A 12,264-nucleotide genomic window follows, 5' to 3' on the forward strand; every position below is an offset into this window, starting at 1 on the left:
AAGAAGCATTGTAACAGGGAATTACCGGTTTGCCAATAAAAGAGTCATCGTGACTCAAAACAAGTATTAATTAACCCGACAGACCGATTACTTAGGAGCAAAATAAGGTCTCTTGTGGGTTACGGTAGTTTCTTTTATTATTATGAATAACCCCCTTCATATGTACATCCCCGTCATGCATCTATCTAAACCATGATACCTCTAGTACCACTTATCCGAGGATAATAATATTGGACTTATTCCAGGGAGTCCGCGGGGGGGAATTCAAACCTTGCAGTAGAGGCTACCACCCTCAGGATGCTGCTGCGCGAGTGCAAGTGCCCTTTCAAACTGGCTCCACCTCTGCTCCAACTCCCCACTATATCCAATCGACATGCGGATAAGTCCCGGAGAAATCCCCGCCTGCGCCCTATCCTCAGGAGGCATCTCGCTGCTCGTGCTACTCCCCGAGCACGACATGAGCGTCTCGTAGTAGCCAAGGCTGACAGCCATGAGGCCAAACTGGGTGGTGTTCTGGAGGTGCTGCATCAGTCGGTTGGCCTTCTCCTCTGAACCCATGTCGAGGCAAAGGAGGCCGCCGAAGCCGTAGCCGGGGTTGGCCATGGAGGCAAAGAGAGCGTGGTCGGGGTGGTCCGGGAGGCCAGGGTAGATGACCTTGAGGCCGAGCTTCTTCATGCGGGTGGCGTAAGTGAGGGCGCGGTGGGAGTGCTCCTTCATGCGGAGGGAGAGGTGGGGGAGGCGCTCAGAGATCTCGAACGCCACCTTGGCGTTCATGGTCGGGCCGAGGAGCATCAGGGCGCCCTCGTGGAGGTCCATCATGGAGTTCACTAGGCTTGCCGGACCACAGATGGCGCCTGGTTAAGTACACAATTAGTTAATCTTAATCAAGTTAATTCTGTTCTTTTTGTCAAACTACAGGATGCTCGTTAGTTTTATTCTTTCTATTTAGATGTATCAGGTCTAATATTTTTTTTGGGTAACATGTCCCGAGCTCATGTAACATGATTACATATAAGATTTAAAGTATATTTTAACCCTTGTAATTTAGATGTAATCGTTTTATATTATAAACCTCTAACTGGATTGCAATTGCAGAGGACATCCACAGAGATGATAAAATGACTTAAATAGTTTTACTCTGTTAAACAAATATATATTCGAAGATAAAGTTCAATATATCTCAATGTCACCAAAATCAGAAATGATGAAAAAGAAAAGTTGGGAGTTAGAATAATTTTTATCCAAAGGATGGAATGATAACCCAAATTTGTACATGCATACACATACTTTTTTTAGTATCCTTACATACTCTATCGTTTTGTAGGTTGGAGAGAGAGAGAGAGAGAGAGAGAGAGAGAGAGAGAGAGAGGACCACTCATGCATTCACGGGTCAATACAGGACAAGGAAAAGCTAAGCAACATGTAGCATGAGGGGGGGAGTGCAAGGCACATGCATGGACGCCAGATCACGGATCTCTGCCTCACTACCGTGAAGCCGTTCCTACTCTTCTCAACTCTTCTGGCTGAAGCATCTTAATTGGAATCTCTGGTACACGGTCGGGTATCTGACCAGAATCTTACAAAATTATTATATATGTTTTATGTTCTGTCCCTTTACAGATGACGTTGTTATATGTACCAACTACAGGACGGGGATTAGTGACCCGTGCTGATAAGTTAGAGACTCTAGATAACGCTATATTGATCGAGTAGTCTCACAATGACAAGCTTGGACTTGTGATCTAATCTGACTAACTCTTATATCGAAAGCTATATCAAAAACGTAAAGTATCCCAACCACGTTATATTATAAGGTCATTAGCCTTTTTAAGTTTTCTTACGCATACTGCAAAATCCTTTATTTACGCACATAGCTCTCTAACACCTCTATACTTTATGTAGGTGTCTTCGCCTCATTAAGCTTACCTAAAAAACCTCTCACTTGATAATGACAATTAACGGCTACGATCTCCGTGCATCCTCACCAACTCCTGAATCTAATTATTCTACATTCCCAAATCCAAACATTGCTCACTTAAATTAGTACAAGAAATCCTAATATAACACTCAGAAACCTATTATCAGTCCCGTCGCTTTCACACTTTAAAAAGTATTTACCTTCACCGGAAAAAGAAATGGACTCTGACCGTGATATTGTTTGATGATCGGATCGTAGTCGTATCGTGGAACAACCGATCAAATGGATTTTCATTTTTGTGCATATGCGTTATTAAAGGATACGAAAAAGAAAAAAAGAAATCAAGAGAAGAACAGTCCAGAAAAGCGCGTGTTAAAAGCGAGTAATCAGCTAGGGCATATTGTTACATACCGGCGATGACATCGGCGCCGCCGCTGATGAATTTGGAGACGCTGTGCACGACCACGTCCGCCCCCAATTTCGCCGGCGAGATCACCATCGGCGCGAAGGTGTTGTCCACCACGAGCTTCACCCCCTTCTCCCTCGCCACCTCTGCCAGCCTCGCCACGTCAGCCACAGCCAGGGTCGGATTCGCCACCGCCTCCACGTACAAAACCGTCGTCACCCCCTCCCTTATCGCCGCCCTCACAGCGGCCAGATCCCCCACGTCCACGAATGTCGCCGTGATCCCGCACGTGCGGGGCAAGAACCTCGAGAGCAACGCGTGCGTGCCTCCGTAGAGGCACCGGGAGGCCACCACGTGCCCCCCCGCGCCGACGAGTTGGAGGAGGACGGTGGAGATCGCCGACATCCCAGACGCGGTGCAGTAGGCGGCCTCCGTACCCTCCATCGCTGCCATCTGCCGGCCGAGATTCAGGACGGTGGGATTGAAGTGGCGAGAGTAGATGAAGAAGTCCCGATCGGGGCCGAGCTCGCCGGCGAACATCCGCCGCATCGTCTCCGCCTCCATCACCGTGAAGGTCGCCGACGCCTCGATCGACATGTTGACCCCACCGTGCTCGCCGAACTCGTGCCGCGCGCTCGCCAGCGCGGCAGCCGGATCCCCGAATCGCCGGTACTTCGCCGCCGCTCCAGACTCGCCGTCGTCATCATTCTCCGGCTGGCGCTTCTTGGCGTTCGCGATCGCGACGATCGCCGATTGGATCGCTTCCGCCATTGCTGGATCGGTGAAGGGGATGATGGGGAGAGGAGGAATTATAATTGAGGTGAGGTGTCGGGATGGAACAGAAGTCAGAAGAATGGTGTGTATTTATAGAAGGGTGGAACGGTATATTGTCCCGCTCTGGTGGATCAGGTTAAACGTGAATTGGGACGCGAAAGTGGAAACGTGTGAGAATTGGGGGGAGACGGAGATTAATTCGGGACCAAAAGGGAAGAGATAAATTCCGGTAGGCGAAACGGATGGGGAAAGTCAAGATTATGCAATGAATCGGGTCCTATTTATGGTAAAAGGGGAAATAGCTGTGTGTCTAATAGAGATGAACGGAGGTCCAACTTTGATAGTAGTATTTTCATACTAAGATATTCAGTACTATTATTGATACAATAATCTCTATGGTATTTATACGTCAATGTGAGTATCCCTGTTCTTCCGTTGCATGGATACATACCACTCGACTACTATTGTGTTCATTTGCCATCGAATCATTAGTTCTTTGGTGAATAATTTAAAGACATAATTGCCCTGTATATTTTGGACTTTTGACAGCGTAAACGAAGAATAGTCGTGCAGAAAAGGATAAGGTTGTCGTGCATGTCATCTAGTAGTATAATTATTTCATCATCTATTTTAAAATCTTAAATTAGTAAAAAATTTATATATCTCATATTCTAATAATACGAACTAACGTCCACGTGTTATTGAACAGTAGCACGTAAATATGGCTGGACACGTTACAACAAGCATGAGAGCTGTTACCATAATGGTCGATTTTGGGCAACGGCATCCGCAGTGCAGTCAAATTGAAATTGGAGAGGCTCGAATAATTGATTAGCTAGAAGTCAATTCTTACTTTAATACAGGACGAGTGGAGGAAAAATAAAATGGAGAAAAATAAAATGGAGAAAAATAAAACGTAATTCGTACGCATCTGTCAGTGACCTAACTAATGTGTGGTGTATTTATAGTGTCCTAACTCCTAAGATAAAACAAGGGCACATTTAACACGAGAGCTATCTATCTGTTGCTACAGTATAGAACACGTGGCGATAGCTACGGCGATAAGCTGAGGAGGAATCTTTTAATTAGCATGAGCTTCCGATAGCTAGGGAGGAGGTGAATGTCGCAATCGGGTCCACGGTTTGGGAGATAAGTACCACGCAGATAAGCTCAAGATACTTATCTCCGTGATCACCACCGACGTAGGATGATATCACGAGTTTAGTCTCTCTCTCTTTTTTTTTTAATTTTATTTACTTTTAGAGATTTTAGAAGAAGATCTTCTATTTAAATTAGGTACACTGACTTATTACTGTGATCACAAACGTAGAATGATAATCCTAGTCTAATCTTATTTTCCAATCATTTTAGATATTTTATAATTCATTTCTCTTTTATGAGGATCTTCTGTGTAGATTAGATACACTGACTTATTTTCGTGATCATGAACATAGAATGATAACACGAGTCTAGTCTTATTTTTCAATCTTTTTAGAGATTTTAGAATCCATTTCTCTTTTATGAAGATCTTCTATTTAAATTAGGTATAGTGACTTATTGCTGTGATCACAAACGTAGAATGATAATCCTAGTCTAATCTTATTTTACAATCATTTTAGATATTTCATAATCCATTTCTCTTTTATGAGGATCTTCTTTGTAGATTAGATACACTGAATTATTTCCGTGCTCACGAACATAGAATGATAACATGAGTCTAGTCTTATTTTCCAATCTTTTTAGAGATTTCAAAAGTTATTTATCTTTTATGGGGATCTTTTATTAAATTAGGTACACCGACTTATTTCTGTGATCACGAATGTAAAATGATAACACGAGTCTAATCATATTTTTCAATCTTTCTGGAGATTTCAGAATCCATTTCTCTTTTATGAGGATCTTCTATGTAGATTAGATACACTGACTTAATTCTGTGATCACGAACATAGAATGATAACACGAGTCTAATCTTATTTTCCAATCTTTTTAGAGATTTTAAAATTTATTTCTCTTTTATGAGATTCTTCTATATAAATTAGGTACACTGATTTATCTCCCCGATCACGAATGTAGAATGATTACACAAATCTAGTCGGAGATTTCATAATCCATCTATCTTTTATGAGGATCTTCTATGTAGATTAGATACACTGACTATTCTCCTTATTCAGGAATGTAGAATGATAATACGAGTCTAGTTTTATTTTCCAATCTTTTTAAAGAATTTAGAATTTATTTCTCTTTTATGAGGATCTTCTATATAAATTAGGTACAATTCATTATGGATATATGTGACTCTAGTATAGAAAAATTGATGTGCTGATTACTAAAATTTAGTTCTATTTAATTTGAATTAGTGGTTTAGCGTGGTTAAGTGACATCATTTGTTAGCCATAGTTTAGTTAGCTTGAACTAGGTTTAGAAAATTGATGTTTAATTGTGGAGTAGACTAAGAATATACTTCTTAGTTTTGATGTGATATAAAAAATTAAAAAATGTGTTGATTTTAGAGAAAAACTAGAATATGTAAAAAGCAAATAGACCAATATGTCTTTTAATCCTGACTTATGTTAGTATTGAATTATTTTTATTAAATACAAGGTTTTGAATAATGGTAATTTTTTTTAAATTTTTTTTTTGTTAAAGTAGCTCACAAGTTTGCGGATTTATGAGCTTGTAAGTCTATAATTAGAGTCATTATTTTTTAGGTTACAAGATTGCGAGCTTACAAGACTACAGTGGGCTTAAATACAAGCCCATAAACTTGTTGCATACTTGCGAGTTTGTAAGCCTATAATTATTAAATTACACTTTCTTTTGAAATTTTAAGAATTATAGGCTTACAAGCCTGCAAGTATTGGCGTAATTTTTGTTAGCCTTATAGACTTATATTCATATGTGTAAAATTATCTTATATATATATATTCTTATATCATAAAACTCATATTATAAATTTTATTAAAGAAAAAAATAAGAGTAATTATCATGGCTTTATAAGGCTGCTTGCGAGCTTAGAAGCTTGCATGCCCGCTATTATGTACTTAGTATTTAGAGTTTTTTTTTTTTTTTTTGAAGAAAGAAAAATATGTTCAATTTGGATAGAAATTAAAATATATAAGAGATGATTTAAAATATGAATTTTATTTTATCTACTTTAATGAGACATAACATAATGAAAAAAATATTAATTTTAGAGATGAATGATGTAAGTAAAGAAAGTAATGCTCTAGCCAGTAGGGACAAAGTATGTAGAAAAAAAAAATTTAGAGGAATGAGGATTGTTGATCTTGATCTGAATAAATCTCTACTAGCTAAATGGTAGTGGAGGTTTTTGAATTTGGAACATCATTTGTGGATCTCTATTATTATGCAGAGATATTATTAAAAAAAATCAAGATTAATTCTTTCATGCAGGTTAATTCTAGTAGAGTTTCTCTCTTTTGGAGGGGAATACTACAAACTAGAGTAGTGTTTAAAACTAGTATGCAGTAGTTGAGGACAATCTACCTCCGTTCAAACAAACGAATAAACAAACAATGAAAGGGACTCGCTTCGGATTGTTGGAACTACCGAATTCGCTAATCGGCTAGATTCCTCAGTGGCTTCGTGCGCAACACACCCAGATATACTGCGATGTCGGCTAGGAAATTCACAATGGCAGAGGTGTGAAATTTTGGAAAGACATATGGATTGAGGTCTATTCTCTTGCGATCGGTTATCCTTAGTTGTTTAATATAGTCTGGGATGAAGATGCAACTGTGTACGAGGTTTGGCCGAAAAGAGGAGATTGGCGATTCAAATATAGAATAATATTATCTGAGAATATTCTATTAGAAAAACAACAGATGATTAATTTTGTGAATACCCAATATACTCGAAAAGATACGAATAATGATTGAGTTAGATGTAGATGAGAAAGAAACTATATTTTCACTATTAAATCTCTCTATAGATTCTTTAATTATAGGGTGTTATCTCTAAAAGCTTGCCAATAATCTGAAAGCTGAAGACCCTCTGAAAGTTAGAATTTTTTTGTGGTTAGCTTGTAATAATAGAGTGTTGACTAGAGATAACTTACTTAAGAAAAACTAGACTGATATCTCTACTTGTGTTTTTTTTTTCTGTGTAAAAGATATGAGTCAGTAGATAACCAATTTTTGAGGTGTAAATATAGTGGTAAGTTGCTGTAGAAATTGATGATGTATTGGAGAATTCAAAGTAAGAAGAAACATGTGAAAGATTGATTCTAAATGATCAATCTAAAGTTGGAGAGAGAGAGAAAAATAGTGGTATATTTTGTTAAGTGCAATAATTTGAGCTCTTTGGTTAGAAAGAAATAAATAAAATTTTAAATAAAGAGGTGGTAGATTTGGAGGACCTCAAGGTGACCTCCTTGTTTATCTGTTGTGCAGGATTCAAGGAGAGAAGGCTACGAAATGGGCTCGTCGACTGACGGATATTTATTTACTGAACGAGGTGGTAGATTTAGAGGAAGACTGATGCTACTGCTGTGGAGTTATTTTTTTGTTGTTCCTTCTCGATGCTATGAAAGATGTTTAATGGATTTAGAACTACTTTGTGATACTTGTTTTGCTGGTGATAGTTTCGGTTAGGGCAGTAGGTTTATGCTTTATGGTGTTAACTTGATGTTTGTAAGGTTATTTATTTTCTTAAAGTTTTAATCGAAGCATGGACTGCAGACTGTTTGGAAAAAAGAGAAAATGATTAGGAGTACTCTTTCAAATTTTATACGTATATGAATTATTATTAAGATCTGGGCATTCATCTTCTCTTATCAGAGAAGCGCACTCAACTCGGTGCATGGTTAGATTGCAAATAAGAAGCTTTTGGGGAATATGCATACAAAAAAAGGAAAAACCGCTGGACTTGTAGCATCCACGTAAGCAATAGCTCCTGTGACCCCAAAAGGAGAATTAACTATGATCCATCAAAGTACCAAGCTAAAGATCCTCTCCCCGACCAGTTGCGTAACATCTGACGCCTATCCTTCTCACGCCTATCTGGATCCCACCCAAGATTCCCTTTCCGATCTCGCAGGGGCACCAATGGGAAATCAATGATAGATGATACACGACAACGGAGTGTGGAAATTCCTATATTGGTGCCTGCAGACGATCCACTCTTCATTGCCAGAATGCAGGTGGCCGGGGATGTGTCCCAATACGTGCACAAAACCTTACCCAAATCCAGAAGTCAACGATCTAGAAAAAGAGCACTTCCTCTTCACCCCCGGCGATCCAACCTCCTCCAGTCCTCCATGAAGTGATTCAATTTGCGACTCTTTCGCTTCACAATGGAGTCTCCTCCTCCTCTTCCTCCTCGTGCCCAACTCAAAGCTCCATTGCGTAACTATCTATTACTCTCTAATAAGTTTCTTTCCTTTAGCTAATAAATTCCACCTCTTTAATTAATGGTCTTCTCCTCTTTCCAATTCCGCAATTCGCAGTCTCCAAGCCCATCCATGGCGAAATCGACGACTACCCATCCACCTCAGCGCCGTCGAACTCCCCAGTCGAGCAGGTGGCCCTCACCGTCCCAGTCGCCGACGACCCCTCCCTCCCCTGCCTCACCTTCCGCATGTGGGTCCTCGGCGTCGTCTCCTGTTCTCTCCTCTCCTTCCTCAACCAGTTCTTCTGGTACCGCAGCGAGCCGCTCTCCATCACCTCCATCTCCGCCCAGATCGCCGTCATCCCCCTCGGCCACCTCATGGCCTCCGCCATCACCTCCCGCGTCTTCTTCAAGGATACCTCTTTCCAGTTCACGCTCAATCCCGGGCCGTTCAATGTCAAGGAACACGTGCTCATCACCATCTTCGCCAGCTCCGGCGCCGGCAACGTATACGCCGTCCACATCGTCTCGGCCGTTAAGGTCTTCTATAAGAAGAACATGACCTTCTTCATCTCCTTGGTCGTCATCATAACCACGCAGGTATATCATCATTTACTAAATCATTGATCATTTCCTCTACCAAGTTAGTAAAAAGAATTGAATGGAGAATTTCTTTGAAAAAAGAGCAGGTCTTGGGATATGGATGGGCAGGGCTATTTAGGAAATACCTAGTAGAACCTGCAGCTATGTGGTGGCCTTACAATCTTGTTCAAGTCTCTCTTTTCAGGTGACACTTTTACCTCTTTCTGTATAAATTATCAGGAAAAAAAGTTGGTTCTTTCGATCTAACTTTGTGATCTTGGATATAGAGCACTTCATGAGAAAGAAGAGAGGCAAAGAGGAAGATTGACAAGGAACCAATTCTTTTTGATTGCCTTCATTTGTAGCTTTGCCTACTATGTATTCCCAGGCTACCTCTTCAAGATGCTAACTTCTGTGTCTTGGATATGTTGGGTCTTCCCCAACTCAGTCCTGGCACAACAAATAGGTTCCGGAATGCATGGGCTCGGTATCGCGACAATTGGGTTCGATTGGTCATCGGTGTGCGCCTACCTTGGTAGCCCGCTCGCTAGCCCGTGGTTCGCCACTGCGAACATAGGTGTAGGATTTTTCCTTCTTATGTATGTCATCACTCCCGTGACATACTGGCTGGATGTGTATAATGCTAAGACCTTTCCAATATTCTCTGATGGGCTATTCACCTCTGAGGGACTCAGATACAATATTTCCACCATTATTGACTCTAATTTCCAGTTTGATGCTAATGCTTATGAGAAAGAGGGGCCTCTCTATCTTAGCACCTTCTTTGCCATGACTTATGGCCTCAGCTTTGCCTCGCTCACCGCCACAATTGTTCATGTTCTCTTGTTCCATGGAAGGTAAAACTTTACAAAGCTCACAATCTCAGAATGGTAATTTGTATGCTGTATCAAAACTCACAAAGAAGAAAAAATTATGCTATGTGTGCAGAGAAATATTGGAGATGAGTAAAATGGCATTTCGAGAGGAGAGGATGGATGTGCATACAAGGCTAATGAGCAGATACAAGCAAGTTCCTCAATGGTGGTTTGTGTGCATACTTGTAGTTAATGTTGCTCTTACTATCTTCGCATGTGAGTACTACATAGATCAGCTCCAATTGCCATGGTGGGGTGTGTTGTTAGCATGCGGCATCGCCTTTTCCTTCACTCTGCCCATTGGAATCCTCAAAGCTACAACTAACCAGGTCTAAATTTGGGTGCTCTTTTGATGATAGATTCAATTTCTATGCATATTATTAGCATCTACTTCAGGATTTTACTTATATGAACATTATGACAAACAGACACCAGGATTGAATGTCATCACAGAGTACATCATAGGCTATCTATACCCAGGTCGTCCTGTTGCAAATATGTGCTTCAAAGTTTATGGTTTCATTAGCATGAAGCAGGCATTGAATTTTCTGCAAGACTTCAAACTGGGCCACTACATGAAGATTCCTCCCAGAGCAATGTTTATGGCACAGGTTGGCTTCCTTTAAACATTCCTATCATCTCATGGTATTGAGAGAATCTACCATGGATCAAGTGTACAATCGTCAAATCTATGATTACTGAAGAAATCATGTTTCTGTTAGGTTGTTGGAACACTAGTGTCAGCAATAGTTCACTTGGGAACTGCATGGTGGCTAATGGACACGATCCCAGACATATGCGACAGAGCAAAGATGTCACCTGAAAGCCCATGGACATGCCCGAGCGACCATGTCTTCTACGACGCATCCGTCGTCTGGGGCCTCATCGGGCCTCGCAGAATCTTCGGCAATCTCGGGACCTACTCGGCCATCAACTGGTTCTTCCTTCTTGGAGCCATAGCTCCACTTCTGGTCTGGATTGCTCACAGAGCCTTTCCAGGACACCAATGGATTCGTCTCATCAACATCCCTATCATGATCAGTGCTCTGGGCCAGATGCCTCCGGCCACTGCAGTCAATTACACTACTTGGGTCCTTGTTGGATTTGTCTCCGGCTTTGTTGTCTATAGGTATAGACGAGGCTGGTGGCAACGCCACAATTACATACTCTCTGGTGCACTGGATGCTGGACTGGCATTCATGGGTGTGTTGCTGTACCTGTGTTTGGAGTTTGAGGGGATTAAGCTAAGTTGGTGGGGTAATAAGCTGGATGGGTGCACCTTGGCTTCTTGCCCTACTGCGCATGGTGTTGCTGTCGACCATTGCCCAATCTCTTCTTGATTGTGATTGTTTAAATTGGAATTTTATTCTTGTGAAAAAGAAGTATATATGTTTGTGACAGAGAGAGAGAGAGTAAATGAGTAAGGAGGAGCAATTGTTCCATTTGTGGTTGTGGTTTTAATGTACAAAGCTCTCAAAAAACAATCATCCTAATAGAAATCCAATTTTATCTGTACTCTCTGCAAGCTTGTTTCAAAATTCTTCCTTTTCCTCGCTTTTGTGTTGGTATCTTAGAAGTCCTTTCTTCTCCGGAAATTCTCCTCCGGCTGCTGCGGCCTCTTTCCGTCTTCCTCTTTTCTTTTCCTAAAACTTTTGCACGTCAAATATACGGTGAATCTAATATAGAGTTGCAAATTAACTCATGAAATCTGAATGTAAATGAAAAGAACTCCTCCTGCTCATCAGGACAGAGCTACCTTTTTTTGATTGATCTTAATATTCCATAATAAACAAAGAACAAAGAGAACCTCTGATGATCATCAAAACCACCATAGTTCAGATGGAAGCTAGATAAAAGCTTATCGATACTACTTCGGAATAAACTACACGAAATGCTATACTTGTGTAACAATTAATCTGAAACAACCTTACTGAATCAACTCAAACGCAAGGAAACAAGTCCTCCACCATAAGTTAGAACAATATATATTATAACTTGACAAGAAAAGGAGAAAAAGGACTAAGGTAGCTAGCTATATTATTGGATCTGGAAATATAAATTTGAATGAAGAATACATGAGTGATATTGGTTCGGCTCGCCTCTTCTTCAATGATATCAACATGAAAGAGATGAACCGAACCAATACCACGCCATGTCCTCTTCTTCTTCTCCTTCTTCTTTGCATGTCGACTAAGCTAGTATGGCATCACCTTTCTATATAGCACTAAAAAGTGTACTATCGAATTAAACAACAAATCTAACCTCCCACACACATGGAGCCAAGATAGATGCAGAGCTCCTAGTGCCAGATAATAACAATACGGATCTATTACGTGATGGATCGACCTAATAAGTAGTAA

The 12,264-nt window shown here is 40.7% G+C and overlaps 2 protein-coding genes across 2 annotated transcripts; one reads left to right on the forward strand and one right to left on the reverse strand.

Annotated features, from left to right (window-relative positions):
- Positions 1-91: 91 nt before the first annotated feature.
- On the reverse strand, positions 92-3,176 carry LOC140762047 (methionine gamma-lyase). The gene is made up of 2 exons (XM_073099649.1): positions 2,330-3,176; positions 92-854 (listed from the first exon to the last, which is right to left on the reverse strand). Exons 1-2 carry the CDS (start codon positions 3,093-3,095, stop codon positions 265-267), a joined length of 1,356 nt encoding a protein of 451 aa, XP_072955750.1. The 5' UTR covers positions 3,096-3,176; the 3' UTR covers positions 92-264.
- Positions 3,177-8,257: 5,081 nt separating this feature from the next.
- Positions 8,258-11,419, forward strand: LOC140763948 (oligopeptide transporter 7-like). The gene is made up of 7 exons (XM_073102339.1): positions 8,258-8,464; positions 8,566-9,047; positions 9,137-9,234; positions 9,317-9,886; positions 9,978-10,233; positions 10,333-10,515; positions 10,627-11,419. Exons 1-7 carry the CDS (start codon positions 8,413-8,415, stop codon positions 11,242-11,244), a joined length of 2,259 nt encoding a protein of 752 aa, XP_072958440.1. The 5' UTR covers positions 8,258-8,412; the 3' UTR covers positions 11,245-11,419.
- The last annotated feature ends 845 nt before the right edge of the window (positions 11,420-12,264 follow it).

The sequence above is a fragment of the Typha angustifolia genome, chromosome 7 (assembly GCF_048772165.1).
Source record: "Typha angustifolia cultivar Huaian chromosome 7, ASM4877216v1, whole genome shotgun sequence".
NCBI lineage: Eukaryota > Viridiplantae > Streptophyta > Magnoliopsida > Poales > Typhaceae > Typha > Typha angustifolia.

Coding starts and splice junctions, on each gene's coding strand:
- LOC140762047 (XM_073099649.1), bottom strand. CDS start 3,095: ATGGCGGAAGCGATCCAATCGGCGATCGTCGCGATCGCGAACGCCAAG. Junction 855..2,329: donor CGGCGCCGATGTCATCGCCG/GTATGTAACAAT, acceptor GTACTTAACCAG/GCGCCATCTGTGGTCCGGCA.
- LOC140763948 (XM_073102339.1), top strand. CDS start 8,413: ATGGAGTCTCCTCCTCCTCTTCCTCCTCGTGCCCAACTCAAAGCTCCA. Junction 9,048..9,136: donor TCGTCATCATAACCACGCAG/GTATATCATCAT, acceptor AAAAAAGAGCAG/GTCTTGGGATATGGATGGGC. Junction 9,887..9,977: donor GTTCTCTTGTTCCATGGAAG/GTAAAACTTTAC, acceptor CTATGTGTGCAG/AGAAATATTGGAGATGAGTA.